Source organism: Artibeus jamaicensis, unplaced genomic scaffold (genome assembly GCF_021234435.1).
Source record: "Artibeus jamaicensis isolate MK-2021 breed Jamaican fruit bat unplaced genomic scaffold, CSHL_Jam_final contig_233, whole genome shotgun sequence".
Taxonomy (NCBI): Eukaryota; Metazoa; Chordata; class Mammalia; order Chiroptera; family Phyllostomidae; genus Artibeus; species Artibeus jamaicensis.
In genome coordinates, this window is record NW_026521486.1 from 6,060,133 (window position 1) to 6,086,582 (window position 26,450).

The 26,450-nt window shown below is 43.8% G+C and overlaps 1 protein-coding gene across 1 annotated transcript in view; it reads left to right on the forward strand.

Annotated features, from left to right (window-relative positions):
* ENTHD1 (ENTH domain containing 1) overlaps positions 1–26,450 on the forward strand; it is a 183,672-nt gene that overhangs the window by 121,920 nt on the left and 35,302 nt on the right. Inside the window, exon 9 of the mRNA XM_053662245.1 lies at positions 4,000–4,123. Within this exon, the coding sequence (XP_053518220.1) occupies positions 4,000–4,123 (124 nt within the window). The remainder of the gene's footprint in view (positions 1–3,999; positions 4,124–26,450) is intronic.

Below are 26,450 nucleotides of genomic sequence, written 5' to 3' on the forward strand. Positions count from 1 at the left end.
ATATAAAGAACACATACAACTGAATGCCAAAGAACCAACCAACAGTCTTACATCTATACCATGGACATGAATTGGCAATAAAAAAGAACAAAGTATTTATACACACACACAAAAAAAAACACTTAATTGAATCTCCCAGAATTATGGCAGGCTAAAAAAAACAGCCGGTCCCAAAAGGTTATATCCTATATGAATCCATTTACAAAACATTCCTCAAATGTCAAAATTAGAGAAATGGAGAACAGATTAGTAGTTGTGGGGGAAGGGCCTGGTAATAAAAAGGCATTGGGGGGGAAAAATAGGACTTCCGCCAAGATGGAGGCATAGGTGGAGACGTTGTGCTTCCTCACACAACCAAGTTTAGAGACAACTAAATAATAGCAACAGAAAACACAGCCAGAACGCAGAAAATTGAACTTTTCGAAAGTCTGATAACAACAAATTCTTCAGCCTGGCCGGTAAGAGGGGCGAAACCAGCAGCTGGCAGAGCGGGGTTGCACAGGAAAACTCGGTCAGACGGACTCAGGCCCATGGAATCCAGGCACAGGGCTGGACCTGGTGGGCAACTCAGCGAGCGACAGCGGGGAAACAGCCAGGGAGCAGGGCTGCGGGTTGACTGTGGTTGCGCATTCGTGTGTGGATAGACAAGCGAGGGAGTGGGCGATTGGACGAGAGCCAGCAGCCCCAGCGGCAAGCCACAGTGGAGGGCGCTGCCATTTCCCCGCTCTGACCCCGCCTCCACATACAGCGTCATAACCCAGCAACCTAAGTGGCCCTGCCTCGGTGAACAATCTAAGGCTCTGCTCTTCACCCAGCTGCGAGAATCAGCAGAGGGGGCTGCCATTTCCCCGCTCTGACCCCGCCTTCACATACAGCATCACGACCCAGCGATCTGGGAGTCCAAGGCTCCACTCCTCATACTTAACAGGCACAAACAGTCCAAAAATGGCTCAAGAAGATCTCAAAGCCCCAGAGCCTATAAATCTAAGCAATGAAGAAATAGCAAAACTCTCAGACGCACAGTTTAAAACACTGGTGATCAGGATCCTCACAGATCTGGTTGATTATAGCCACAAATTAGACAAACATATGAAGGCGAAACTAATTGAAATGAATGGAATTGCACAGGTAACCAATAGCGATGAAAAGGAAACTGGGACCCAAATCAATGGAGTAGACCAGAAGAAAGCAAATAATGGTCAAACAGAAAAGAGTGAAGAAGCAAGAATTCAAAAAAATGAGGAGAGTCTTAGGAACCTCCAGGACATCTTTAAACGCTCAGACATCTGAACTATAGGGGTACCAGAAGGGGGAAAGGAACAGCCACCAATGGAAAACTTATTTGAACAAATAATAAAGGAGAATTTCCCCAATCTGGCAAAGGAAATAGACTTCCAGGAAATCCAGGAAGCTCAGAGAGTCCCAAAGAAGTTGGACCCAAGAAGAAACACACCAAGGCACATCATAATTACATTAGCCAAGATTAAAATGAAGGAGAGAATCCTAGAAGCAGCAAGAGAGAAAGGGGACAGTCACCTACAAAGGAATCCCCATCAGACTGTCAGTGGATTTCTCAAAAGAGACCTTACAGGCAAGAAGGGGCTGGAAAGAGGTATTCCAAGTCATGAAATCCAAAGACCTACAACCAAGATTGCTCTATCCAGCAAAACTTTCATTTAGAATGGAAGGACAGATAAAGTGCTTCTCAGGTAAGGTCAAGTTCAAGGAGTTCATCATCACCGAGCCCTTATTATATGAAATGTTAAAGGGACTTATCTAAGAAAAAGAAGTTAAAAAAACATGAACAGTGAAAGGACAACAAACTCGCAGTTATTAACAACCACACCTAAAACAAAAGCAAACTAAAAGGACAGCTAGATCAGGAGTGGAAACATAGAAATGAAGATCTCAAGGAGGGTAGCAACAGGGGAATGGGAGAAGGAGAAGGGGGGAGAAGGTACAGAAAATAAGTAGCATAGACAGTAGATAGAAAATAGATGGGGGGGCAAGAATAGTATGGGAAATAGAGAATCCAAAGAACTTGAGACATGTGGTCATAAACTAAAGGGGGGGGTAATGGTGAGGATGGGGGGTAGGGTGGAGGGGAATGAAGGGGGGAATAGAACAACTGTAATGGCATAATCAATAACAAAATAAATTTAAAAAATAAAAAAATAAAATTTAAAATAAAATAAAAAATAAACAACCAGAACAGGGAAAAAAAAAAAAAAGGCATCGGGAAGGATCCTTCTGGTGATGAAAAGGTTCTGTATCTTGACCACATCAGTGTCAATATCTGGGATTTAATTTTGCACTATTTTACCAGGGAAACAGTAAAGGATACACAGGCTCTCGCTATTGTTTTTTTACAATTGGATATGAACCTACAATGATTTCAAAATTAAAGATGAGCTATAAAAAGTGGCAAATCACTTGGTTTGGCAGTTTCTAATGACATTTAAAATAAATTCATCCTATGACCTAGCCATTCTTCTCCTGTGTAATATCCAGAAGTAATGAGTGCATTTGTCCATGAAAAGATTTGTACAAGAATGTTCACAGTAGTTTTATTCTTAATAGCTGAAATTTGGAAATAACCCAAATGTCCTTACACAGGAGAATGGATTAAAAATATGATATATTCCCCTGGCTGGGTGGTTCCGTTGGTCGGAGCATTGCCCTGCACACCAAAAGGCTGTGGGTTTGATTCCCGGTCAGGTCACATACCTTGGTTGGGGGTTTGCTCCCCAGCTGGGGTGTGTACAGGAGGCAACCAATCAATGTTTCTCTCTCTCCCTGTCTCTCTCTCTCAAAAATACCTTGTTACACTGTACTCAGCCTTCTTCTTGTGATGCTGTGATGAGATGCAGTGGGCTGATGTAGGCATTGTGACGGAGCATTAGGCTGCTATAAAAGCTACTTGAAGCCCTGGCTGGTACAGCTCAGTGGTTGAGTGCAGACTGTGAACCAATGGGCCACCAGTTCAATTCCTAGTCAGGGCAATGCCTGGGTTGCCAGTAGGGGCATGTGAAAGGCAACCGTACACTGATGTTCTCTCCCTCTCTGCCTCCCTTCTTCTCTTTCTAAAAAATATAAATTTATATATATATATATATATATATATATATATATATATATACACACACACACACACACACACACACACACACACACACACAAAGAGTTCCTTGAACATACAGCACTGTGATCACCAAGACAGCTACTAAGTAACTAGGAGGCAGGCATATGGACATGGTGGACACAGGGTGGGACAGAGCGGGCAGCACGAGAGTTCATCACGCTACTCAGAATGGCACACCATTTAAAGCTTATGAATTGTTTATTTTTGGAATTTTTATCTAGTATTTTTGGAGCGTGGTTGACTGTGGGTAACTGAAACCTCAGAAAGTGAAAGCACAGATAAGGAGGGACTACTTGCTCACAAAATATGGATGAACCTCACAACCATTATGTTAAGCAATGGGAATCAGAAACAAAAGAATACATAGTGCACGGTTACATTTATATGACGCTGAGAACAGGCAAACTCATTGATGGTGGTAGAAGATAGGCTTCTGTTTACTACCGATGTGGGGATGGTATCAATTGGAAAGGAACTTGAGGGAAACTTCTGGAGTGAAGGAAATGTGGTTGTATAGATATACACACAAAGTTAAAAGTTACTGAGCTCTGTACTTGAGGTTCATGCATTTACTACATGTCAATTATACTCTAATAAAAAAAATCCTCATTCATGGGGGAAAAAGATGTATCAACCAACCCCACTGCATGGACTTTATTTGGAGCACCTGACACTCAGCCGACACCAAGTGTATAGATAAGTTACGTGTGAATTCTTTCAATCAAAATATGTTCATATACATTTTACGTATAGTACCTATAGACTATATCTCCATAAAGTGTCCATCCATTGTAACAAATCGAGGCAATGGGATTCATTTTCTTTCAACTTTAACGTGCTCTCTTGTTTTCTCTGAGGACCTGATGTTATTTTATGAGGATGATCCGAAGCCACCTTTGCTGACAGTTCCTCCTGCCATTGTGTCATCAACTTCATGGCTGTCAGAAGGGCAAGCAGACATGTGTAACCTCTGGGATGCGGGTAAGTCGGCCAGGGAGTAGGACGTTCACTCAGAAACGTGGATAAGAGACACCTGGCAGGAATGTTTTTTCATCGGATCTTATTCTGTGTGATATAGCAACAACGGCTTTGATGTAACTGATGATAAGGGACAGGACTAGCATGGGCAAGTGCCTCCACATGCCATTCTATAATCTGATTTTACCATTTGTTTCCATGTGTTTTTTCTTCTTTTCATTCTTTTGCTTAAAAAATTATTGGCTACAAACCTTAAACCTTTTACAAATGGTTAAGAGCAGAAAAATTAATTTTAGTTCCTTTTCTCATTTATATTAACGTCTCTTTGATAAAGAGTTTAAGTTATGACATTTTTCAGAAGCAAGCATTGGAGGAAAAAGCAAGGTGCACGGTACCCCACAAATTGGTTCATCGCCCCTTGAATAGTTAACACAGGAGAAAGGCACAGTATGAAGTTGTGCAACACTGGCCTCCAGTCAGTCACACTGTCAAATTCCGACGGGCTCCACAGCTGCTCCAGCTCTGGTTGGGTCACTGCTAAGCCACTCTGTCCTCCGTGACTCTCAGTTTTCAGTACATTCTTCCTCTTGGACGTCTCAGAAAATGGGGTGAATGGTCTGCCAAGATGAAAATGAACTTCTTCATTAGCACTTTCACCCCCTGACGCATCTCCACTTCCCTACTGTCCCAGGCATCCATCCCCGTATCACAGAGGCGGCTCCTCGTTTCTGGGTTTCATCCTCTCACCTTCGGACTCACTTCCCCCCTTAAGTAGATCCCCAATATCCAACATATAAAAACGAGTAGACTTACTAGTAGATTTATTTTACAAGTTCATGTCTAGACAGTTTTCTTATTAAACGAGTCGTGAGAATTATGAGGCTATTTCAATAGACACAAAAACAAGAAGTTGCCGGCCATGGGCATGTCTGTGGCACAGGATGGCATTATTCAAATGGATGGTTAGTTACAAGTGGTCACAGTTTCGTAGACGGCTTGCTTCGTATCCTTAGGATACACTTGATGTAAACTGATCCAGATCCAGAACCTTGAAACGAGAGCAGCGAGGAAACATATTTGCATTCTAATAACCCCACCCCATACAGTTCCCTCACCCCAACAGTTTTTAATGGACTTTATTGTTAAGAGCAGTTTTAGGCTCAGAGCAAAATTGAGCAGAAGGTGCAGAGATTTCCCAAGCACACCCTGCCTCCTAACAAGCACAGCTTCCCCCCACTGTAAACACACCACACGCGGGCGGTGCTTGCGTTGCAGTCAGTGAACCTATAGCCTCATTGCCACCCGAGGTCCGTGGTTTACATTTGGGTTGTCTGTTCTCTGGGTTTGGACAAGTGTGTGACATGTATCCACCACTGTAGTATCATGTAGAGAAGTCTGGCCCTAAAAGTCCTCTTCTCCCTGCCCTTCCACCCCCAAGCAACCACTCATGTTTTTAACTGCCTCCATACTTCTGTCTTTTCCAGAAAGTCGAATAGTTGGCATCGTACAGCAGGTAGGCTTTTCAGATGGTCTTCTCTCACTTATGCACTAAGTTTCCTCCGTGCCTTTTTGGGGTTTGACAGCCCATTTCTTTTCAGTGCTGCGTAGGATTTACCAGGGTATTACCCATCTACCTGCTGAAGACCATCGAGGTTGTGTCCAAGTTTTGGCAACTGAACATAAAGCTGCTATAAATATCCGCGGGCAGGGTGCGTGGACCTGTTTCCCTTTGCCAGCATTTTCATACAAGTGAAACAGAGTGTAAATGAGTATCAGCGGAAGCCCTAAGAGGAAAAACGTCACAAAACTTGTCCCACAAGGGATGATTCCACCATTTTTCTTGGGTAGGACTCATTTTAATTGGAGGAGCTTTTCCCACTTACACATTGGTCTGTTCTCCAATCTTTCCTTTATGCCGATCTCAGAGAGCTCTTTCGGAAATACAGACCTTAGCGTTTCACTTCTCACCTTAAAAACTTGCAACAGTTCTCCACTGCCAACAGGATGTCTAATTTGTTTTTTGTACTTGCCACGCAAGACTTTTCCTAGTCTGGGCCCAGCCGGCCTTTTTGGCCTCCCCACCCAATAACTGGCAACATTCTACAGTGCTCTAACCAGAGCATTCTATGGTGCTCCACGGCGCTCTGCTACTGGTGCTTCCTCTCGGAATGTCTGTCAGTCTCTCCAGCCGTGTAACACAGTGCTCTGAAACTCCGAGGTGTAAAGTAACCATTTATTCTGCTCACAGACTCTCTGGGTCAGGAATTAGGACAGGGTACAGTGGGGACGGCTTATCTCTACTCCATGACAGGTGTTTGGGCCTCAGCTTGGGACCACAGAGGCTGGGGACAGCAGTACCGGGGGCCCAGCCCCTCACAGATCTGGGAGTTGAGGCTCACCATCTGCCTGGGGCCTCAGTTTCTCTCCACACGGGCTAGTTTGGGTTTTGTCACAGCACATCACACGGTGGCTGCATACCAAGGGTGAGCATCCTGTGAAAAAAGGACCAGGCAGAAGCTGAATAACCTGGCAAGTCACACTGTGATACTCCTCCGCGCTCGGTTCATCAAGGCAATTACAAAGGCTTGCGCCAGTTCAGGGGGAGGGGACGCAGACTCCCACCTGTCCCCCTACAAGTGGCAGTATCGTATTGAAAGAAAGCATATGGGACGGGATGTGTGTTTGTGGACTCATCTTTGAAAACCGCGGTCTGCCACAGCCCACCACCACGTTAGGGGTGCTCAACAATGTCCTGTCCCCGCTGGGGCCCAGTGGCAAGGCCCTGGCGAGGCCCAGCTCAGACGTCCCCGCTGCTGCGAAGTCTTTCTGCGCACGGAGTCTCTCCTTTCACTGTGTTCCCGCAGGACTTTATCCCTACCCTAGTATGGAATTCATGGCTTTGTATCACATTATTGTATAGGTTTTATTGATTTTTAATTCACATAAGTGATAAGCGAGCATACTCTTATTTTTAAAAACTCAAACAATATAGAGTTAAAATCCCCCCTCGACTGTTCCTTACATTTGACACAGGTCCCAGAGTTAACTTTTATTATTAACTTGTCAGTTACTCTCCAGACTTTTCCGTGTGCATTTGTGTATGTACATGTATCTTTAAAAGTATGTAAAAATGACTTTTGTTATTTTATAACATTTTTTCTGTATTTTTATGACACTTTTTAAATAATATCACTGAACAGTCCTTCAGCGTATATCAATATTTAGAGATTTACCATATTTTTTTAACTGTTGCATTGCCTGGATATTCTAGTTTATGTCCCTGCTGATAAACTCGTTGGTGTTCTATATTACAAATAATGTTTCAGTGAGTATCTTTGTGCACATATGCACATGTTTCTTAAGAGTAGATTCTTAGAAATGGAATCCCTGGGTCAGAATGGATGCCCATTTTCATTTTAATCCATATCAATACCAGTTTATACTGGTTTGCACTGGAGTGTACGAGAGTACTGCTCACACTTACCAGCACTTGATATTTTTCAAGTTTTCAGTTTTCATCTCTTGGATAAAGGTTACATTGCATAGCAGGTATAATATGCACTTTCTCCACGCGTTCATCGCACATTTCCATTTCCTCTTCTGTGGATTGCCTATTTATATCACTAACCTGGTTTTCCTTTGGATTGTGTGTTGTTATTTGAATTGATTTTGTAACATTTTTGTACAGGTGTTACTAACCCTTTTTGGTATTTGTGTTGCAAATATCATCTTACAGGCTATCTTTAAACTTCCTTTATAGAAAGTTTTTTTGTTTTGTTGATGTCTTTATAGAAGTTTTGTGTTTCATATGGTCATTTTTTTATATAATCGTATTTATTCTTCATTTTCTTCTGAAGATTGGTGTCTCACATGTTTGTAAGAAGCCCTCCTCTGCATCCGGCCCGTAATTCATGTTCTCCCATATTTCATTTTACTTGTTTGCATTCTTTACCCATCTGGACTTAAAGCGTCTGTGAATGGTTTTAGACAGGGCAGTGGGCATCAAAGACATTCATTGACGAGTTCATCTTTCTCTTCTCTTTTTAAGTGAGTCTTTAACCTGTGCTAAAAGTATATGTTTAACAACTTTATCCTATTCCATTGATCCATTTTTCTATTTCTGATCTATTTAATTTTTTGTAACTATTATAATAATATGCCATAGTATAAATGTATCCTATTTTATTTAACCAGTATTATGTTAATGGTTATTGAAGTTATTTCCAGGTTTTTACCATATAGATAATGATAAAATGACAGCTTTCTTCTCTTGCAAATTAAGTAGGCTTTTTATTTATATGTTTCCACAATTTGAAGCAGATTCTAAAATAAATTACTCTGAATTTCTTTTGGTAAATTCTGTCCATCTCACTAACTTAGCCTGTCAACAGATGGTTCTAATTTCCATGTTATAATTTTGGCAACTTCAGCCCAAGGCAAAAATAAAGTGGGAAAGTCACGTGGGCACAGCATGCTCAGCCTTCCGCTTGTACCTGCCTTTCCCCAGAATCACGGGATCGCTGTGCACACTCTGGCCTGGGCTGGGGAGCACTTACACCCTTCCCAGCACTTGACCTTTGCACCCCTGACCCCCTTCCTTCCCTTACTCTTCTGAGTGACAACACTCTTGAACTTTGTGCGCAGCTTTTCTTTATAGTTTCACTACATATGTTTATACTCTGAACAATACATTACATATTGAATTTACAGGCTTTTAACCTTTTTCTAAATAGAGTCCTTTGGAATTTATTTTTCTGTGATCTCTTATCACTCAGTAACACGTTCTTAAGATTCCTGTGTGTGCACATGGTTGTCAGTTGTTTTCACAGCTGCAGAGTACAATATTCTGCTGTGTACATATATTAGAATGTATTCATGCACTCTACACTAGAACACTATCCCCAGCATAGTGTCTCAAGTTTTTTGTATCATACCCAGTGCTGTCTATGAACATGTTTGTATGAGACTCCTGGTTGCCACAGACAAGAGATTCACTAGGGCATGTATTTCAGAGTGAAACTGCTGATGATTCAATATGAACCTCTTTAAACTTACTAGATAATGTCAAATGGTTTTCCAAAGTTTTGGTTGCTGCTTCTCCTCACCAACACTTTATATTGTCATTTTTGAAGAAGAAAATCACTGATCTGATGGGTGAAGATTGGTATCTCATTTGCGTTAAAACATATTTTAGGACTTCCGCCAAGATGAAGGTGTAGGTGGAAGCACTATGCCTTCTCAAACAACTAAGTTTAAAAACAACAAAGTTTTAGCAATAAAAACACAGCCAAACTACAGAAAATTGAACTACATGGAAGTCTGACAACAACGAACCCTTCAGCCAAACCGGTAAGAGGGGCAGAGCCAGCAGCAGAGTGGGGTCAGGCAGGAAAGATCCACTGGACCTACCCGGGTGTACAGCCCAGGCGCACCGGCAGCCATAGGCAGATCCCAGGTGTGGAGTAGCAGGTGGACCCACTGAGGGTGCAAGGCGGTGGATCCTCTGAGGGCTGACCACAGTCTCACATTTGAGCGCAGATAAACCTGTGAAGGAGCGAGCAGTGAGACAGACCTCGCAGGCCCCAGCAGCAAGATGTGGCTGAGGGAACCCCCATTGTCCCTCTCTGACCCCGCCCCCACATACAGCGTCACAAACCAGCGACCTGGGTGGCCCCGCCCTGGTGAACACCTCCTCGTACATAACAGGCATGAACAGATCAAAACATGGCTCAAGAACAACTCAGGGCCCCAGAGCCAATAAATCTAAGCGATGAAGAAATAGCCAAACTTTCGGATGCACAGTTCAAAACACTGGTGATCAGGATACTCACAGAACTGGTTGATTATAGTCACAAATTAGAGGAACATGTGAAGGCTAAACTAATTGAAATGAATGGAAATGCACAGGAAACCAATAGTAATGGAAAGGAAACTGGGACTCAAATCAAAGGAGTGGACCAGAAAGAGGAAAAAAATGACCAAACAGAAAAGGATGAAGAAACAAGAATTTAAAAAAATGAGGAGAGTCTTAGGAATCTTCAGGACATCTTTAAACATTCCAACATCCGAATTATAGGGGTACCAGAAGGGGGAAAGGAACAGCCATCAGTGGAAACCTTATTTGAACAAATAATAAAGGAGAATTTACCCAATCTGGCAAAGGAAATAGACTTCCAGGAAATCCAGGAAGCTCAGAGAGTCCCAAAGAAGTTGGACCCAAGAAGAAACACACCAAGGCACATCATCATTACATTAGCCAAGATTAAAATGAAGGAGAGAATCCTAGAAGCAGCAAGAGATAAGGGTACAGTCACCTACAAAGGAGTTCCCATCAGACTGTCAGTGGATTTCTTAAAAGAGACCTTACAGGCAAGAAGGGTCTGGAAAAAGGTATTCCAAGTCATGAAATCCAAAGACCTGCATTCAAGATTGCTCTATCCAGCAAAGCTTTCATTTAGAATGGAAGGACAGATAAAGTGCTTCTCAGATAAGATCAAATTCAAGGAGTTCATCATCACCAAGCCCTAATTTATTATATGAAATGTTAAAGGGACTTACCTAAGAAAAAGAAGATAAAAATATGAACAGTGAAAGGACAGCAAACTCACAGTTACTAAGAAACACACCTAAAACAAAAACAAAGAGGACAGCTAGATCAGGAGCAAAACCATAGAAATGAAGATCACATGGAGGGTTAGCAACAGGGGAGTGAGAGAAGGAGAAGGGGGGAGAAGGTACAGAAAATAGGTAGCATAGATGGCAGGTAGAAAATAGACAGGAGGGAGGGCAAGAATAGGAGGGGATATATAGAATCTAAAGAAGTTGAGACATGTGGTCATAAACTAAAGGGGGGGAATGGTGGGGGAGGGGTGTGCAGGGTGAAGGGGAATGAAGGAGGGAAATAGAACTGTAATGGCATAATCAATAAAATATATTTAAAAAAAGAAGTACAAGTAGGAAGTTACAGAGTAGCCATGGGGATGTAAAGTACAGTGTGGGAAATGGAGCAGCCAAAGAACCTATGCATGACCCATGGACATGAACAGTGGTGAGGGGATTGTCTGAGGGATTGGGGGGTACTGGGTGGAGGGGGCAAAGGGGGGAAGTTGGGACAACTGTAATAGTATAATCAATAAAATATAATTTTTAAAGAAAAAACATTTTATAATAACTAGATTAAACATTTTCAAATGTGTATGGTACATCCATATTTTCTCACCTGCAACATGTCTGCTCATTTTCTATTGGTGATTTTTCTGTTTGGTTGTTTGTCTTTTTCTTAATTAATCTGTAGGAATACTCTGTCTGTTCTGGAGGCTCACATTTCATTTTTCAAATTTGTTTTTCCAGTTCATGACTTCTCTTTTTACTTTGTACTGGGTCTTTTGAACAACAGAAGTTCTCCATTTTAGTGAGGTGGAATTTTATTCCTATGGTTTGTATTTCTTATATCTAGTTATTTTTTTAAAATTCTTCATTGTCTCAAGACTACGGGAATATGTCTACGTAAGTTAAAATTGTTGTAGGTTTGCCTTCCACAATTAAAAGTTTAATGCAGAGACTTCCGCCAAGATGGAGGCATAGGTGGATGTGCCGTGCCTTCTCACACAACCAAGATTAGAGAAAACTATATATTAGCAACAGAAAACACAGCCAGAACACGGAAAATTGAACATTTCGGAAGTCCGTTAACAACAAATTCTTCAGCCTGACCGGTAAGGGGCGAAAACAGCCGCTGGCGGAGCAGGGTTGCACAGGAGGACTCGGCCAGACACACTCAGGCCCGCGGAATCCAGGCGAGCGACCCAGCGAGCGACCAGGCAAGCAACCGCGGGGGAGACAGCCGGGCCCGGGGCTGCGTGTTGACTGAGGTCGCGCATTTGTGCGCGGGTGGACAGGCGAGGGAGTGGGCGGTTGGACCGGGCAGGCAGGTCCCCACGGCAAACGGCAGTGGAGGGCGCCGCCATTTCCCTGCTCTGACCCCACCTCCACATACAACGTCATAACCCAGCGACTCTGAGTGGCCCAGCCCAGGTGAACCACTTAAGGCACTGCTCCTCCGCACCCAGCTGTGAGAAGTGGCAGAGGGGGTCGCCATTTCCCCGCTCTGGCCACACCCCCACATACAGCGTCACAACCCAGCGACCTGGGAATCCAAGGCGCCGCTTCTCACACTTAAAGGGCCAGAACAGACCAAGAATGGCGCAGGAGGATCTCAGAGCCCCAGAGCCAATAGATCTAAGCAATGAAGAAATAGCAAAACTCACAGACGCACAGTTTAAAACATTGGTGATCAGGATCCTCACAGAACTGGTTGATTATACCCACAAATTAGACAAATATATGAAGGCGAAACTAATTGAAATGAATGGAACTGCACAGGACACCAATAGCAATGAATAGGAAACTGGGACTCAAATCAATGGAGTGGACCAGAAGAAAGCAAATAATGGCCAAACAGAAAAGAGTCAAGAAGCAAGAATTCAAAGAAATGAGGAGAGTCTTAGGAACCTCCAGGACATCTTTAAACGCTCCAACATCTGAATTATAGGGGTACCAGAAGGGGGAAAGGCACAGCCACCAGTGGAAACCTTATTTGAACAAATAATAAAGGAGAATTTACCCAATCTGGCAAAGGAAATAGACTTCCAGGAAATCCAGGAAGCTCAGAGAGTACCAAAGAAGTTGGACCCAAGAAGGAAGACACCAAGGCACATCGTAATTACATTAGCCAAGATTAAAATGAAGGAGAGAATCCTAGAAGCAGCAAGAGCTAAGGGGACAGTCACCTACAAAGGAATCCCCATCAGACTGTCAGCTGATTTCTCAAAAGAGACCTTACAGGCAAGAAGGGGCTGGAAAGAGGTATTCCAAGTCATGAAATCTAAAGACCTACAACCAAGATTGCTCTATCCAGCAAAACTTTCATTTAAAATGGAAGGACAGATAAGGTGCTTCTCAGATAAGATCAAATTCAAGGAGTTCATCATCACCAAGCCCTTATTATATGAAATGTTAAAGGGACTTATCTAAGAAAAAGAAGTTAAAGAAACATGAACAGTGAAAGGACAACAAACTCGCAGTTATTAACAACCACACCTAAAACGAAAGCAAACTAAAAGGACAGCTAGATTAGGAGTGGAAACATAGAAATGAAGATCTGAAGGAGGGTTAGCAACAGGGGAGTGGGAGGAGGAGAAGGGGGGAGAAGGTACAGAAAATAAGTAGCATAGACAGTAGATAGAAAATAGATGGGGGGGGGCAAGAATAGCATGGGAAATATAGAATCTAAAGGACTTGAGACACATGGTCATAAACTAAAGGGGGGGTAATGGTGGGGATGAGGGGTAGGGTGGAGGGGAATAAAGGGGGAATAGAACAACTGTAACAGCATAATCAATAATAAAAAAAAAGAAAAAATAAAAGAAAATTTATTTAAAAAAAAAAGTTTAATGCAGCTGCAATGGGTTTTGTGTTTGGTGAAAGCTGGAGTCTAATTTTACTTCTAAATGGATATCCAGCTGTCTCAGCATCACTTTATTGAAAAGTCTGTTCTCTCCCCACCATTTGTATCCTAAAGCAAGTTTATACATATGCATGGGTTCGTTTCTGGGCTCCCTGTTCTGTAAGTAATTTGATTATCCAACACAGTTTTAATTATTCTTTGTAATAATTCGTGATGACTTTTCCTTTATTGGGAGTGTTTTATTTTTTACTTTTTTTTACTTTTTGCTTTTCTACAAAAAAAGTTTGTCAAGTTTCTTGGGAAAAAAAACCTGTTACAGTTTTGATTGGCCCTGTCAATCCTTAAATTAATTTGGAGCAGTGACATTTTTTATAATATCAAATTATTCTGTTCATGTAAGTCTTCTTTAATGTGTTACATTTTATAGTTTTCTCCACACAAGTCTTATATATCTTTTGTTAGAGTTAGTCCTAGGTACTTTATGTATTTCTGTGCTACTATAAAAAGTATCATTCTATAAATTATAGTTTCTAGCTATTGATGGTGAAGATGAATGAAATTAATTTTTGTATATTAATTATATAACTAGTAACCTTGCTCAATTAACTCTTACCAATTATTCTAATTTATTTATAGACTGTGTTGGGTTTCTTGTGTTGAAATCATGTCATCTGTGAATAATGGCAGATTTGTTTCTTTGTTAGTAAACCCCGTACTGTGTTTTTTTACCTCACCAGGTGGGTAGAGCCTCTCAGAGCAGAATAAAAAGTATAATTGTGGGCTTCCTACACTTAGTCTGTCTCTTAACCAAGAAAATGATTTCACCATTTGCCATCAAAACAGGTTTATCGTATGTATTTCTGCAGCTCTCCATTACTAGCTTAACACTTTTATCATGGGTAGATGTTGAATTTCTCCATTTTCAGCATCTACATTAATGGTTAGAGGTGTTTCTTCTTTGAGCTGTTAATTTTGTAAAGCAACCATGAATTCCTGGAATAAACCCAATTTGGCCAGGATATATGATTTTTTATATGTATTGTTGAGTTTGAGTTGCTAATGTTTTGTTTAGGAGTTTTGCATCTATTTAAGTAAAATTCTCCAGAATAGTCTTTTCTCACATTCTTCTTGTCATGTTTTGACACTGGAGTTTTGCTAGATTCATAAAAAGAGCTGGAAAGTATGTTTTGAATTCTCTGGAGGAGTGCGGCCAGGCTTGTTTGTGAGATGATGAGAAAATAGACAAGGCGCTCTGTGAGTTCACTGGTGGTGGTGCTGGCGGGAGGGCCACGGGCAGGGAAGGCAGCTCTGCACCCTTTAGCACGGAGGGATCCGATTTAATCAACCCGATACCGGCTACCTGGCTGTGTGCCCTGGAAAATGGTGCCATGCTAGGGATGTAACATTAACCTCTACTTCTGGCAGTCTAGACATCAGCAGGTGTGGTAGCCAGGTCACCTTGATGAGGGCAAGTTCATGTTGCCACATCCATGCATAACCTCCATCCCTGGAACTGACCACATCCATTGAACAGCCACTGGAGTGATTAGGAAAGAGGGGGATTGATGGTCATTAAACAGAGCGTCTTGCCCACCTGACTTGTGAGAGCCTCTTCCACAGTGAATGTCCCCTTGTAGGCCTTTATACAGGACATGAATACCTTCACACAGTGTACATATATATTCTGAGAGGTCCATCCACGTATTTCTTTGTCACCGGCCTTCCAATCTTATTCTTCCCAAGTCCCTCAGTGCACCCATCTGCCACTGTCTATGAATTGCATCTTGCCTTCCACATCAAGTTGTGTATCTAGATGTACTGTTTGCAGTTCTACTTTGGAGGATTTTCCTACTGTCTTTCAGGAGCACTTCTTTTTTTAAAGTATATTTTATTGATTATGCTATTACAGTTGCCCCATTTTTTCCTCCCATTTATCCCCCTTTGCCCTGCACTCCCCTTCTCTCCAGGATCCACCTCCAACCTTAGTTCATGTCCATGGGTTGTACATAATAGTTCTTTGGCTTCTCCATTTCCTTTATGATTCTTAACCTCTTCCTGTCTGTTTTGTGCCTACCAATTATGCTTCTTATTCCCTGTACCTTTTCCCCCATTCTCCTCCTCCTCACTGATAACCCTCCATGTGATCTCCATTTCTGTAGTTCTGTTCCTGCTATAGTTGTTTGCTTAGTTTTGGGTTTTGTTTTTTAGGTTCAGTTGTTGATAGTTGTGAGTTTGTTGTCATTTCGCTGTTCATATTTTTTATCTTTTTCTTAGATAAATCCCTTTAACATTTCATATAATAAGGGCTTGGTGATGATGAACTCCTTTAACTTGACCTTATCTGAGAAGCACTTTATCTGCCCCTCCATTCTAAATGATAGCTTTGCTGGATAGAGCAATCTTGGATGTAGGTCCTTGCCTTTCATGACTTTGAATACTTTTTTCCATCCCCTTCTTGCCTGTAAGGTCTCTTTTGAGAAATCAGCTGATAGTCTTATGGGAACTCCTCTGTAGGTAATGTTTCCTTTTCTCTTGCTGGTTTTAAGATTCTCTCCTTATTTTTAATCTTGAGTAACTTAATCATGATGTGCCTTGGTGTGTTTCTTCTTGGATTCAACTTCTTTGGGACTCTCTGAGCTTCCTGTACTTGTATGTCTAGGTTTTTTTTGCCAGATTGGGTAAGTTTTTCTTTATTATTTGTTCAATTTCTTGCTTTTCCTCTTCTTCTGGCATTCAGGGGCACTTCTGAGTAGGGCTATAATTAAGCAGTTATCCTTTCTGGCTAGTGCTGGCCTACCTTTGCAGATTCATAGGTAAACCACACCTGTACTTTTTCCTCTTAACGCTCAGTTCTTCAGGCAGCTATAGGTGTAGGTTGAGGGGGAGGCAGCAAAAGAGTGGGAACAGATTCCAGGGGGTCTGAGCCACTGCTTGTGTGGTTTACATGGATCTTCTGGACCAGCTTGATCTGGTCTCATCTATGTCATTTTTGATTTTACAATGGAAAGCTGCCATTCATGTCTAATTTTATGTTTTGTGACCCAGATAATACCCCTTACATCATGGCTACGTAGTTCTTTGGTGTCCTTTGGGGTCGACAAAAGAAGACATGGCCTTACTCCAGAGCCCCAGAGGCCAGCTTTGTGATTTTCCTACTGGAGCTCATGAGAGGCTGCATTTGGCATCAATCTCTGCCTAAGGCATTTGCACTGGTTCTAGGTTCCACTGCCAGGGCAGCTTATACAGTGTCCTGGGCCTGATGCAGAACCTTTCCTGGCTTTGATGTGCACTCAAAGCTGAGTGATCAGAGCAGAATACCCGAGTGTGATACACATGGCCCCTAATATATAAAAAGGCCATGATTACTGTGCATTTTTCTTTGTGGTGGGAAGTTTGAGGTACAAAAACTTGCCTTTCTCTTAAGATGAGATATCCTGATGTGCTCCAGACCACTGTATAAACATTGCATAGGAGTGGCAAGCCCTTGAACTTTCCCAGGACTTACCATCAGCCTTCTGCCTGAAGGTAGCCCAAGAGGGCTTGTTGCTCCCTGCTTAATAAGTCCAATTAGCATTGCATCATCCATGTAATGGACCAGTGTCATGTTGTGTGTACATCCATGTAATGGACCAGTGTCAGTGGGCCAGAGGCAGCAAGACAATCCAGGTTTCTCTCTCAATAGAGCAGAGTTGATATAGCCATGAGGCAAGACAGTAAAGGCAACACAGACTGTGTCCCAGCCATGTGAAGCCTGACTGATTCTAATTATCTTTATTAATAGAGATCTGAAAAAACACTTCTAGTCTGAGAGCTGTACACTGGATGCCAGGATCTGTGTTGATTTGCTCTACCAAGGATGCCACAGCTGGAACTGCAGCTATGACTGGCATCACCATCCGATTATGTTCGCAACAGTCTACAGTCATTCTCCACGGCCCATCTGGCTTTTCAGAAAAGCAGGCAGGCTAGGAATGCAATAAGAATCAAGTCTTTGAGGGTGGCAGTAATCTCTGCTCTTTCTCCTGAAAGATTTTTGGGGAAGTGTGGGGGTATAATTCTAGGTACTTCTACCTGGTCCTTCTAACCATAATAGCCTGAACTCCATGGCCCTGGAACTGATGTGGGGATTCCACCAGTTGCTAAGTGTATTTATTCCCATTATAGGCTCTGAGACCATGGAAATGACTCCAGGTAGGTCTGTGGTTTTCCTGGGCTTATTGTGACATAGAGCCTGGGCTGTGACTTCAGTGTATCACCTGATTTCAATAAATCTCTGCTCAGTGGACTACAGTGGAGTTGTTGGTTCTACAGAGATTAGTATCCATTGGGAACCAGCATCTAACAAGACCTGGAAGTTCTTTGTATTTATCTTTCCAAGTACAGTTGTTGTAAATGGCTTCAGCTACTTCTCAGGAAGGCTTAGTGGGAGATGTACTATATATACCTGTGGTGGCATTTCAGGATTCTTCCTCGAACGGATCTGACCTTCCCCTCAATCAAGAGATTCTGGCTCCATGAACCAGCTCAGATATAGGGGTTGGGTAGAGGCCATGAACTGAACCACGATGACACTAGTTAAGTCTTCCACCTCTTTATGTCAAGCAGCACTCAGTGGGCTGCTCATCTATTTCCTATAGGTCTTGTGATTCATTAACCATTACCATATATCTCTGAAATATTTTAAAAATCTGGTATCTTTGCCTCCCTGTGGCTTACCACAGTTATTAGGCCTTGCCTGTCTCCAAGAGGTAAGCACTGCCATCTGGCTTCTCCCACTCCGGGATGTCACTCTTTCCAGTAAGATCTGGGGACCCAATTCCACTGCATCATCCCTGTGGTCCTCTCTAGCCTACAGATGACAACTACCGCAAACCTCCTCAGTGGCACTGGCACCCCGTCACTGTACACTTCGGGATGCCTTGGTGAAAGGAGTGTCCTCCAAGGCAATTAGGAGGTGGCCGAGCACATTGTACATAACAGATTCATCCCACAGTCCCATCTCAGGAGCCTTTAAGCTTCCTTTACAGTGTGCCAGAAAAGTGCCTTTTGTCCCGAAGGTCGCTCCTGAGTCCTGTACACATGGTGCTCCCTCACTCTCCCCGCCCCCGTCTTTCTCTCCCTGCCCTCTTTTCAGGTCCTTCTGGTGTGTCACAGTCTAGGGAGGCTTCCCTGAACATTTTAGTACAAACCGGACCCCCGCCACCCCCACTAGCACTCCCTACCCCTCTTCTCTGCTTTGTTTTCTTTATAGCTCGTACTGCCACCTGACATGTGAGTCTATTGATTTAGTAAGCGAACAGTCCCAGAGTTCCCTAGAACACCCACAGGTATCAGAGTAAATCTGCCGTTAGCACAGCACGGACTCTGGGCGGTGAGCTCTGCCACTTCTAGGTATAGACAAAGCTTTCCTAGCGGTTGCATTGGACTTTTGTATGTTGCTCATGAATTGGGAGCTTTGCACTAATGCCTTCCACTTCAAGGGAAGTAGCTGCATGGTTTCTCATTGCCCTGAATAGTCTCTATATCAATCAGCAGAGCATTGCAAAGCATTTTTCAAATTATAGAACTGAGTACAGGACTTAGAGAGGTTATCGAGATAGTAACTGTGTTTTATATGGTTGGTATTAAGAAAGCTAATTCAAACCTTTTTTAACTTAAGTTTTCTTTCTTTTTACTTCAAAAATATGGGAAACATGACCTATGCACAAAAAACAGACGTAGATAAAACTGTTATAGGCTTACATTGAAATGAATGAATAGAACAAAGTCACGAGTTACTAGAACTTAGTTGAACGACAGAAAGATTGGAAGAACGGATGGTAACTACATTTAAAGATGCTACCTGTTATTTTTCACACAGTGGCCAACTTGTTTCATCATTGTGATGATGAAAAGAAAAATTAAGAGATGCTGATTTTTTAAAATTATTTATGAATTTTAGGTCAAGAAGACATCCAACATAAATTCTTCACTACATTACTAACAAGCGTATGTTATAAAAAGCCACATAACCCTTCTGACATTTCAAATTAAGAGAATCGAGCTTAATCTAAACTAAGGTGACAGGTTCTTTGTCAAAATGACTGTGATTTCTCAGGTGTGTAAGTCCCAAGATGACTTTATTTGCGTAAAACAAATGGCTGTACATCTGTTTCCGAGAGTGAGTTTATTATTCATCCTGCAAAAATTTACTGATACCTACTATGTGCCACGCACTGTGCTATGGGCTAGATACCCAGAGATGAACGAGACACCTGCCTTTCCATGGCTTCCAGTGGTCTAATCAGACCTGACCAGATCTAGCCCGACGAAGGAAGGAAGAGCTAGGATCCGGGAGGGCGCAGGTCCCTGCTTCAGATGTCAGGGGAGGCTTTCTGGGGAAAGCGAGGTCCAAACCAGAACCCGAAGGAAGGTAATGATAAATGGCCTGGACATACTCTGCATGCTGGGTGTCGTTTTAAGTGTTTCGCTTCATTGAATCTTTGTAACAATCTCATAATATAAATGGGGGGAATCTACACGGTTTAAATAACTTGTCTGAGACGACAGAGCTAGGAAGCGTCAAAGTCAGGATTTAGATCGAAAGAGTCTCACCCCGGAGCCTCTCTCTGACAATGTGTTTCAAGCCTGCAGACTGTGGCCCAGTCAGAGAAGCCTTCTTCCTCGAGACCCAGCATACTCGCTCACACACGCACCCGCAGCAGTCACTTCACAGACGGAACAGCACTCTGGGCTGTTCTCTCCCATTCCAGGCTGTTTTGCCTTCGGAAAAAACACCGAGTGTCAGTCGCGACACTGACTTCCCAACCCACCAAAGGGTCACACCCACGCTTTGAAAACCGGTTCACTACACTACTTTCTCTATTCCACAGAATGAACTAGACCAAGTGAGGAGAGAAGAGAATCCCTTAGGCAGAGTGAACGGTGTGTTAGGCCAGGCTGCGGGAGGAAGTTGGATAGGCTAGAAGACCTGAAGGAATTCAGCATGGCCTTACGGTTAAGTGGATAGCAGGAAAGGTACCAGATGAGGCCAGCAAGGCAAACAAAGCCGTATCAGTAAAGGTGACCATATAATCTATTGTCCGAACCAAGACATCTTTGAAGTAAAAGGGGGAACAGTTCATGACGATGCCAGGAATACAGGTGTAAACATGGAGCTTCCTAGGCAGAGTGGCGTGACTGTGGTCTGAATGTCTGTGTCCCCCTCAAACTCCTACATTGAAAACCTAACACCCAAGGGGATGGTATTAGGAGGCAGGGCCTTTGGGAGGCAATTAGGTCACAAGGAAGGAACCCTCATGAATGGAATTAGTGGTTTATAAAAAGAGGCCCGAGAGCTCCCTAGCCCCTTCCACCATGTGAGTACGTAGTGAGAAGTCAGCATTCTGCCGCTGGGAAGAAGGCCGGCCCTAGACCCAACTGCTGCCATCGTCCTGTTGTTGGACTTCAGCCTCCAGAACCGTGAGAAATCAATTGTTGTTTATAAGCTACCCAGTCCACAGTATTCTGTTACAGAAGCTCTTATGGACTAAGACAGACCTGTGTTTGCCCGGTCTCTCTAACATTTGTTATTTCTTATCTCTTTGATCACAGCTGTTCTAACAGGCCTGAGGTGCTGTCTCACTGGGTTCTGGTTTGCACGTCCCTGATGATTAGTAAGGTTGAGCACCTTTGCATGTACCTGTTGGCCGTCTTTTGTCTTCTTTGGAAAAATGTCTATTTGGATCCTCCGCCCATTTTTAAAATCAGATGGTTTGGTTTTTTGATATTGACTTGTATGAGTTCTTTATATATTTTGGAGAGTAAGCCTTCTCAGATATATGCTTTGCCATTTTTTTCCCATTCAGTAGGTTGCCTTTTTGTTTTGTTGGTGGTTTCCTTTGCTGTGCAGAAGATTTTTATTTTGATATAGTCCCAGTTGTTTATTTTTGCTTTTATTTTCTTTGCTTTTGGTATAAAGCCCCAAAAAATCATTGCCAAAACCAATGTCACAGAGCTTGCCACTTGTCTTCTAGGACCTTTATGGTTTCAAGTCTTCAGCTCAAATCTTTGGTCCGTTCTAAGTTAAGTTTTGTGTGTGGTGTGAGAGAGGGGTCCAGGCTTCCCAGCCCCAGTTATTGAAGAGACTGTCCTTTCCTCGGTGTATTACTCTTGGCTGCTTTGCAGTAAATCAATTGACCACAGAGGCCTGGGTTTATTTCTGGGCTCTCCAGTATCTTTCACTGATTAAATTTGATTTTTTTTGTTGCATAAGTTAACCCATTTGTTATAGTCTAACAATGTTTCAAATTGCAGCACTTCCACTGGTCTCTTAGTTCCTTCGGTCACCTGATGGCAGAGGTGACTGTGACGGTGGGGGCGGTGCTTGCCGTGGGTCCAGGCATCACCAGTCACCGTTTCTGTGCAGGAACATGGTGCCGGCTCCCATGGCCCAGCTCTGCATCTTGGTTTCGCCCCAGAAGGAGCAAGTCTACTTGCTGCTGGCTGACTTCAGTTTCCTTCACTGCTTTCCTGACGCAGGCACCGTGACAGCTCCCATAGTTACCAACCATCCCGACCTTGGTGCATTCAGACACCGTGTTGCGAATGAGGCGCTAGACTGCGGGGTTTTTTTGAGAGAGGGTCTGTGTCCTGTTCATCATTGTATTCTCTGTCTCTAATCCAGTGCTTAGCCACCTAATAAGGGCTCCACTAAATACTAGTTGGCTAAATAAGTATCATTTGAAATGATGTTTCTGTATTTTTTGCATATACTGTCAACACATCTTTAGAGAGGGTTTCAGAAGGAGAGCAGTGTGAGCAGCCCAGTGGGTGGAACCAAAGTTCACCAGGGAGGCTCGCTCCCGGCAGAGTCATCTTTTGAAGAACCTTCCTCATCCCTAGTTGACACTGGATTATTATATTGGCTAAAGCGAGTCTTGTGTAAAAGGTGGAAAGTACTCAGAACACATACAATTTGACATAATGTTCAAGGATGTAGAGAGGGAATGCACACGGGCATTGGGATTGGGCCACATATTATTTATTTAGCTTTTCCTTTCACATCACTTCAAATCCCGTCTGAATCCAAGGTCTGTCTCTAGTGTGGCAGGGACCCAGAGAAACAGCGTGGGTGCTCTCTCCCCAGTTCTGGGTGCAGTCACACGTCCAGAGGAAGGAGAGTCTGGGGAGGTAGAGAGAGCCGAGGAGCTTTCTCAACCGGAGCAGGTGGGTGCAGAAAGACAAAGGGCTTTGGGGAAGGAGGAACACCTTGAAGTTGGCAGCGGTGTTACTCACACCGGGTCACGGGCGTGATGATTTCAAGCCATGACCTCAACTCTGTCAAAAACAGCTCCTGTATTTTTCTATAATTCGAGATAACCTTAAATTTCTTGGTGGCAGAAAATATAACCTTGATTATTCTGTTCTCGGTCATTTTCCAGTTTAAATTCAGTCAATTCGGGATTCCCCTTTAGTCCCTCTGCCCCTTGAGGGTGGCGTCAAAGGTCCAGGGACCAGCTTGGCCTCGTGGCTTTGAGACTGGAGGGACATCTGCGCCCTGGCTCCCGGGCATCTCTTCACTCTGGCTTCTGCTGAGAGGAAACTGACCCTGTGTTCTCGGATTGTCCACGCCTCTTCCTGCCTATGTCCTCTGTCACCTAGCAGCACTGCCCTGGTGTGAAGCTGGTAGACCACACACTCTGCAGGCTCCCTTCCCCTATGGTGAGGCCCTTTGGCTTCTGCTGTGCCCTCTCAACTGATTCTGTAAACTTCAGGCACTGCAGGGGGTTTTCCACGTCTCTGTCACGTAGAAGGGGTCTCTGAGTGGCTGACCGAGGACTCTCTCCCCAAACCTGCCTACTTGCATTTCTGCCTACTGCTTTCATCCCATTCTCCCAGGGTGAGGTGAAAAGGGGTGGGGGGATTACATGTAGCTCACCTTCCCAGGTTCCACCTGGGAAACGAGCAAAAATCCTCTTCACCCTCAGAATGAAAGCAGGGGAAGAATTTCTCTCTGTTTACTGCTGAATGCTCAGGGCCTAGAGAGTGGCAAGCTAGGTGCTCAGGAAATACTTGCTGGAGAGACGAATGACCACCCCGTCCCTAGCCTGGCCCTCCCTTCTCCTAAGGCTGGGCCCTGGATAGGCTCAGAGTACAAGACCTCTCTCGCCTTACGTACCTCTTGCTGCTCCAGTTTATCTCCTCCCTCAGGGGATCTTTACTCTGAAGTAGACCCTTAGAGTCTGGGGTGGGGAGTGGACCAGCTAAACCAATATTTCTTCCCAAATTCCCAGTTTGGCTTTTGTTTGTTCGTTTCGAAGTCTTTATCTCTGGACCCATCATGAAACTTCCTCGCGGGCAAAGGTGGCTTCATATTTAGGTGACTTGGCTGGTGGAGAGGGCCTTGGGGATTCAGCATGCGTGGCAGTCGTGGCGAGCCGTGGGAGCCCGTGTCTACTGATACTTCACTCACCATCCTTCCAGCCTGGCAGTCCCCGGCTCCAGCCCAGTGCCTGGGGCGAAGCGGGCCCGCACTCTATGGAATTGAACTTTGGGTGAATCAGAAACTGGTAAGATACTGAAGAGAGAGGAGGAGGGGCATGGGGATGCCATCAGGGTGAAGGTGGGAGGAGATACAGAAGTAAGGCTTGACATTGCTGATTCTTCGTTGAAACAGCATCTTATTCAATAAAGCGACATGATTTGTTAATGTTGATACTGATAAGAAGTGTTGCTATTATATTTATTGATTGTAATGGTAGGCGCTCCCTAGACCCCAACTTGGTAAATGAACTCTCTAAATTAGACTCAAAACCCAGCGACTGTTAAACTTAGAGTTTTGCGGCAAGTGTGTCTTTTCGATCAGTGTGCAGTGTGGCCTGGAGACAAGATAAGCAAAGGGCCACATCAGTTACAAAGGTCAGATGTTTTTAGTAAATATAAGTAAAAAAGGTGTTTTGCTTTCTTGGAAGTGTTGGGAATGGGAAACGTCCCTCTTTCCCACTTAGTTCTTCTTTCTGGCTGGTAGAGTAATTTAAATGGCAGGCAGCAGATTAATGGGAGAAATCAGGTTTTAATATGTACACAGAGGGAATTCACTTATGCATGAAAGTTTCAAAGGCAGTGAGGCAAAATGGGATATGAATGTCATGAGGAGGGGGAAGTCAGGCTCCAGGACTTGAAAAGGGAAGTAAGGCAATTCACAAGGAGTTGAAAAGTTAGTGTTTAGTAAACAGATACTTGCTGGGCCGTCTTCAACAATCGGGCACAGGATGAGTTTTGATCCAACAGGCCTTGCTGGGTTCCTCCCCAGGTCAAATGAAACTGCAGTTACCTGTGACGGCAGTGCCCTTCCCGGAGCCGGTCCTCTATATTACATTCAGAAGAAAGGGCCCGGTGTGGCCAACCTTTCGGCGTCTCTGGGCCACACAGTAAATACATTGTGACACATAATCACAAAAAAAAAAAAAACATCTCTAACGTTTTAAGTAAATTTACGATTTTGTGTTGGGCCGCATTCACAGCCGTCCTGAGCCGCATGCAGCCCGCCAGCTGCAGGTTGGACAGCCCTGTTGAGGCAGCGGGAAGGACAAAGTTCTTTCTGAGCCTTCTAGGCCTTGCTTGTTTTCAGCTTGAAATAATCTACATTCCAGAGGGGGCATATCTTGGGGTAACCTGCTTGTTCTGCCCCCCTACAGAAGGATTTTGCTCGTTTAACTAGGAAAAGAAAATCCCAGAAAGAAATGCTTAGTTACCAGTCCTTGCTATCTATGAACTTGGAAAGAGCTTAGTCATTCAATCACTAAATTGTAGCAGTTCTTTGATAATCATATTGTAACTGTCATTTCTATCCCTGCTTCTCAAGCCTTTCTCATCTGTTACTTGTGTTGTTAGAATACCGTGGTCAGGGACCACCTGGCCTGAGCGTCACTCCTGTCTAATTGCCTCAAAGTCTCTGCAGTGACCTGTGCAACACACAGAACTGCAAAGCAGCCTTTAATGGCTTTTTATTATCCACAGGATAAAAACTGTACTCCTGACTTATTTCCTTTTCAGCAATGTAGTAGACCAGACACTCTGAAGGTGCTCCTGCTGTTTTTAAAAGAAAACTAGATTCTGGATAAAAGATAGCTTTTAATGCATTGTTGAATACGTGGGGGCTAAAGGAAAACTCTAAGGGCAAAACAGAACAAAAGCAGACAAATGCAATCAACCTGAGAACTGAAACCTGATTGGAGCAGGGAGCTCTGAGTGTAAAGGAACTGTAGGGCAGATTTTCCTGAAGGCAAAGGCTGATGCCAGCTTCACAACCAGAATGCTAAGGCTGGAGCCAGCCAACCTCAGGGAGGAAGTGGAGCCTCAGACTTCTGCATTAAGTGAAGCACTCGAGGGGGTAAACCAGCTCTAGCCTGTGGGCAGAAACAGATCCTTTCTGAAGGAAAGCAGGCCCTGCCATGCGCACCGGAGCATCCCAGAAAGGAGTCCCTCACACCTGTGTGTGTCTCCACGGTGCCAGGTTCACCAGGGCAGACTCTCCAATGAGCCAATGGAGTCACAGACAGGTCGCACACAGAGAGGGGAGCTTATGCCACAGAAGCGAGCAGAGAGAGTGTCCGGTGCAAAGTCTCGGTTGCTGGTGACAGTCACAGGTGGAGCAGCGGGCACCAGTCTCAGCCAGGCAGCTGCAGTGGAGCAGTAGTCCAGCGAGACCCCCAGCAAGACCCGTGGTGCGGCCAAGCTCAAGCGGGGGGGGTGGTCAGAGCTCTGAGTTCTTGTCGCCCCCATGGGGCGCAGGTCCCATTCATATTGGTGTCCAGCTGGAATCCTTATCCACGTGTCCAGACTTGTGGTCTTGAGTGTTCGGGACTCCTGCTAAGGGTGTTC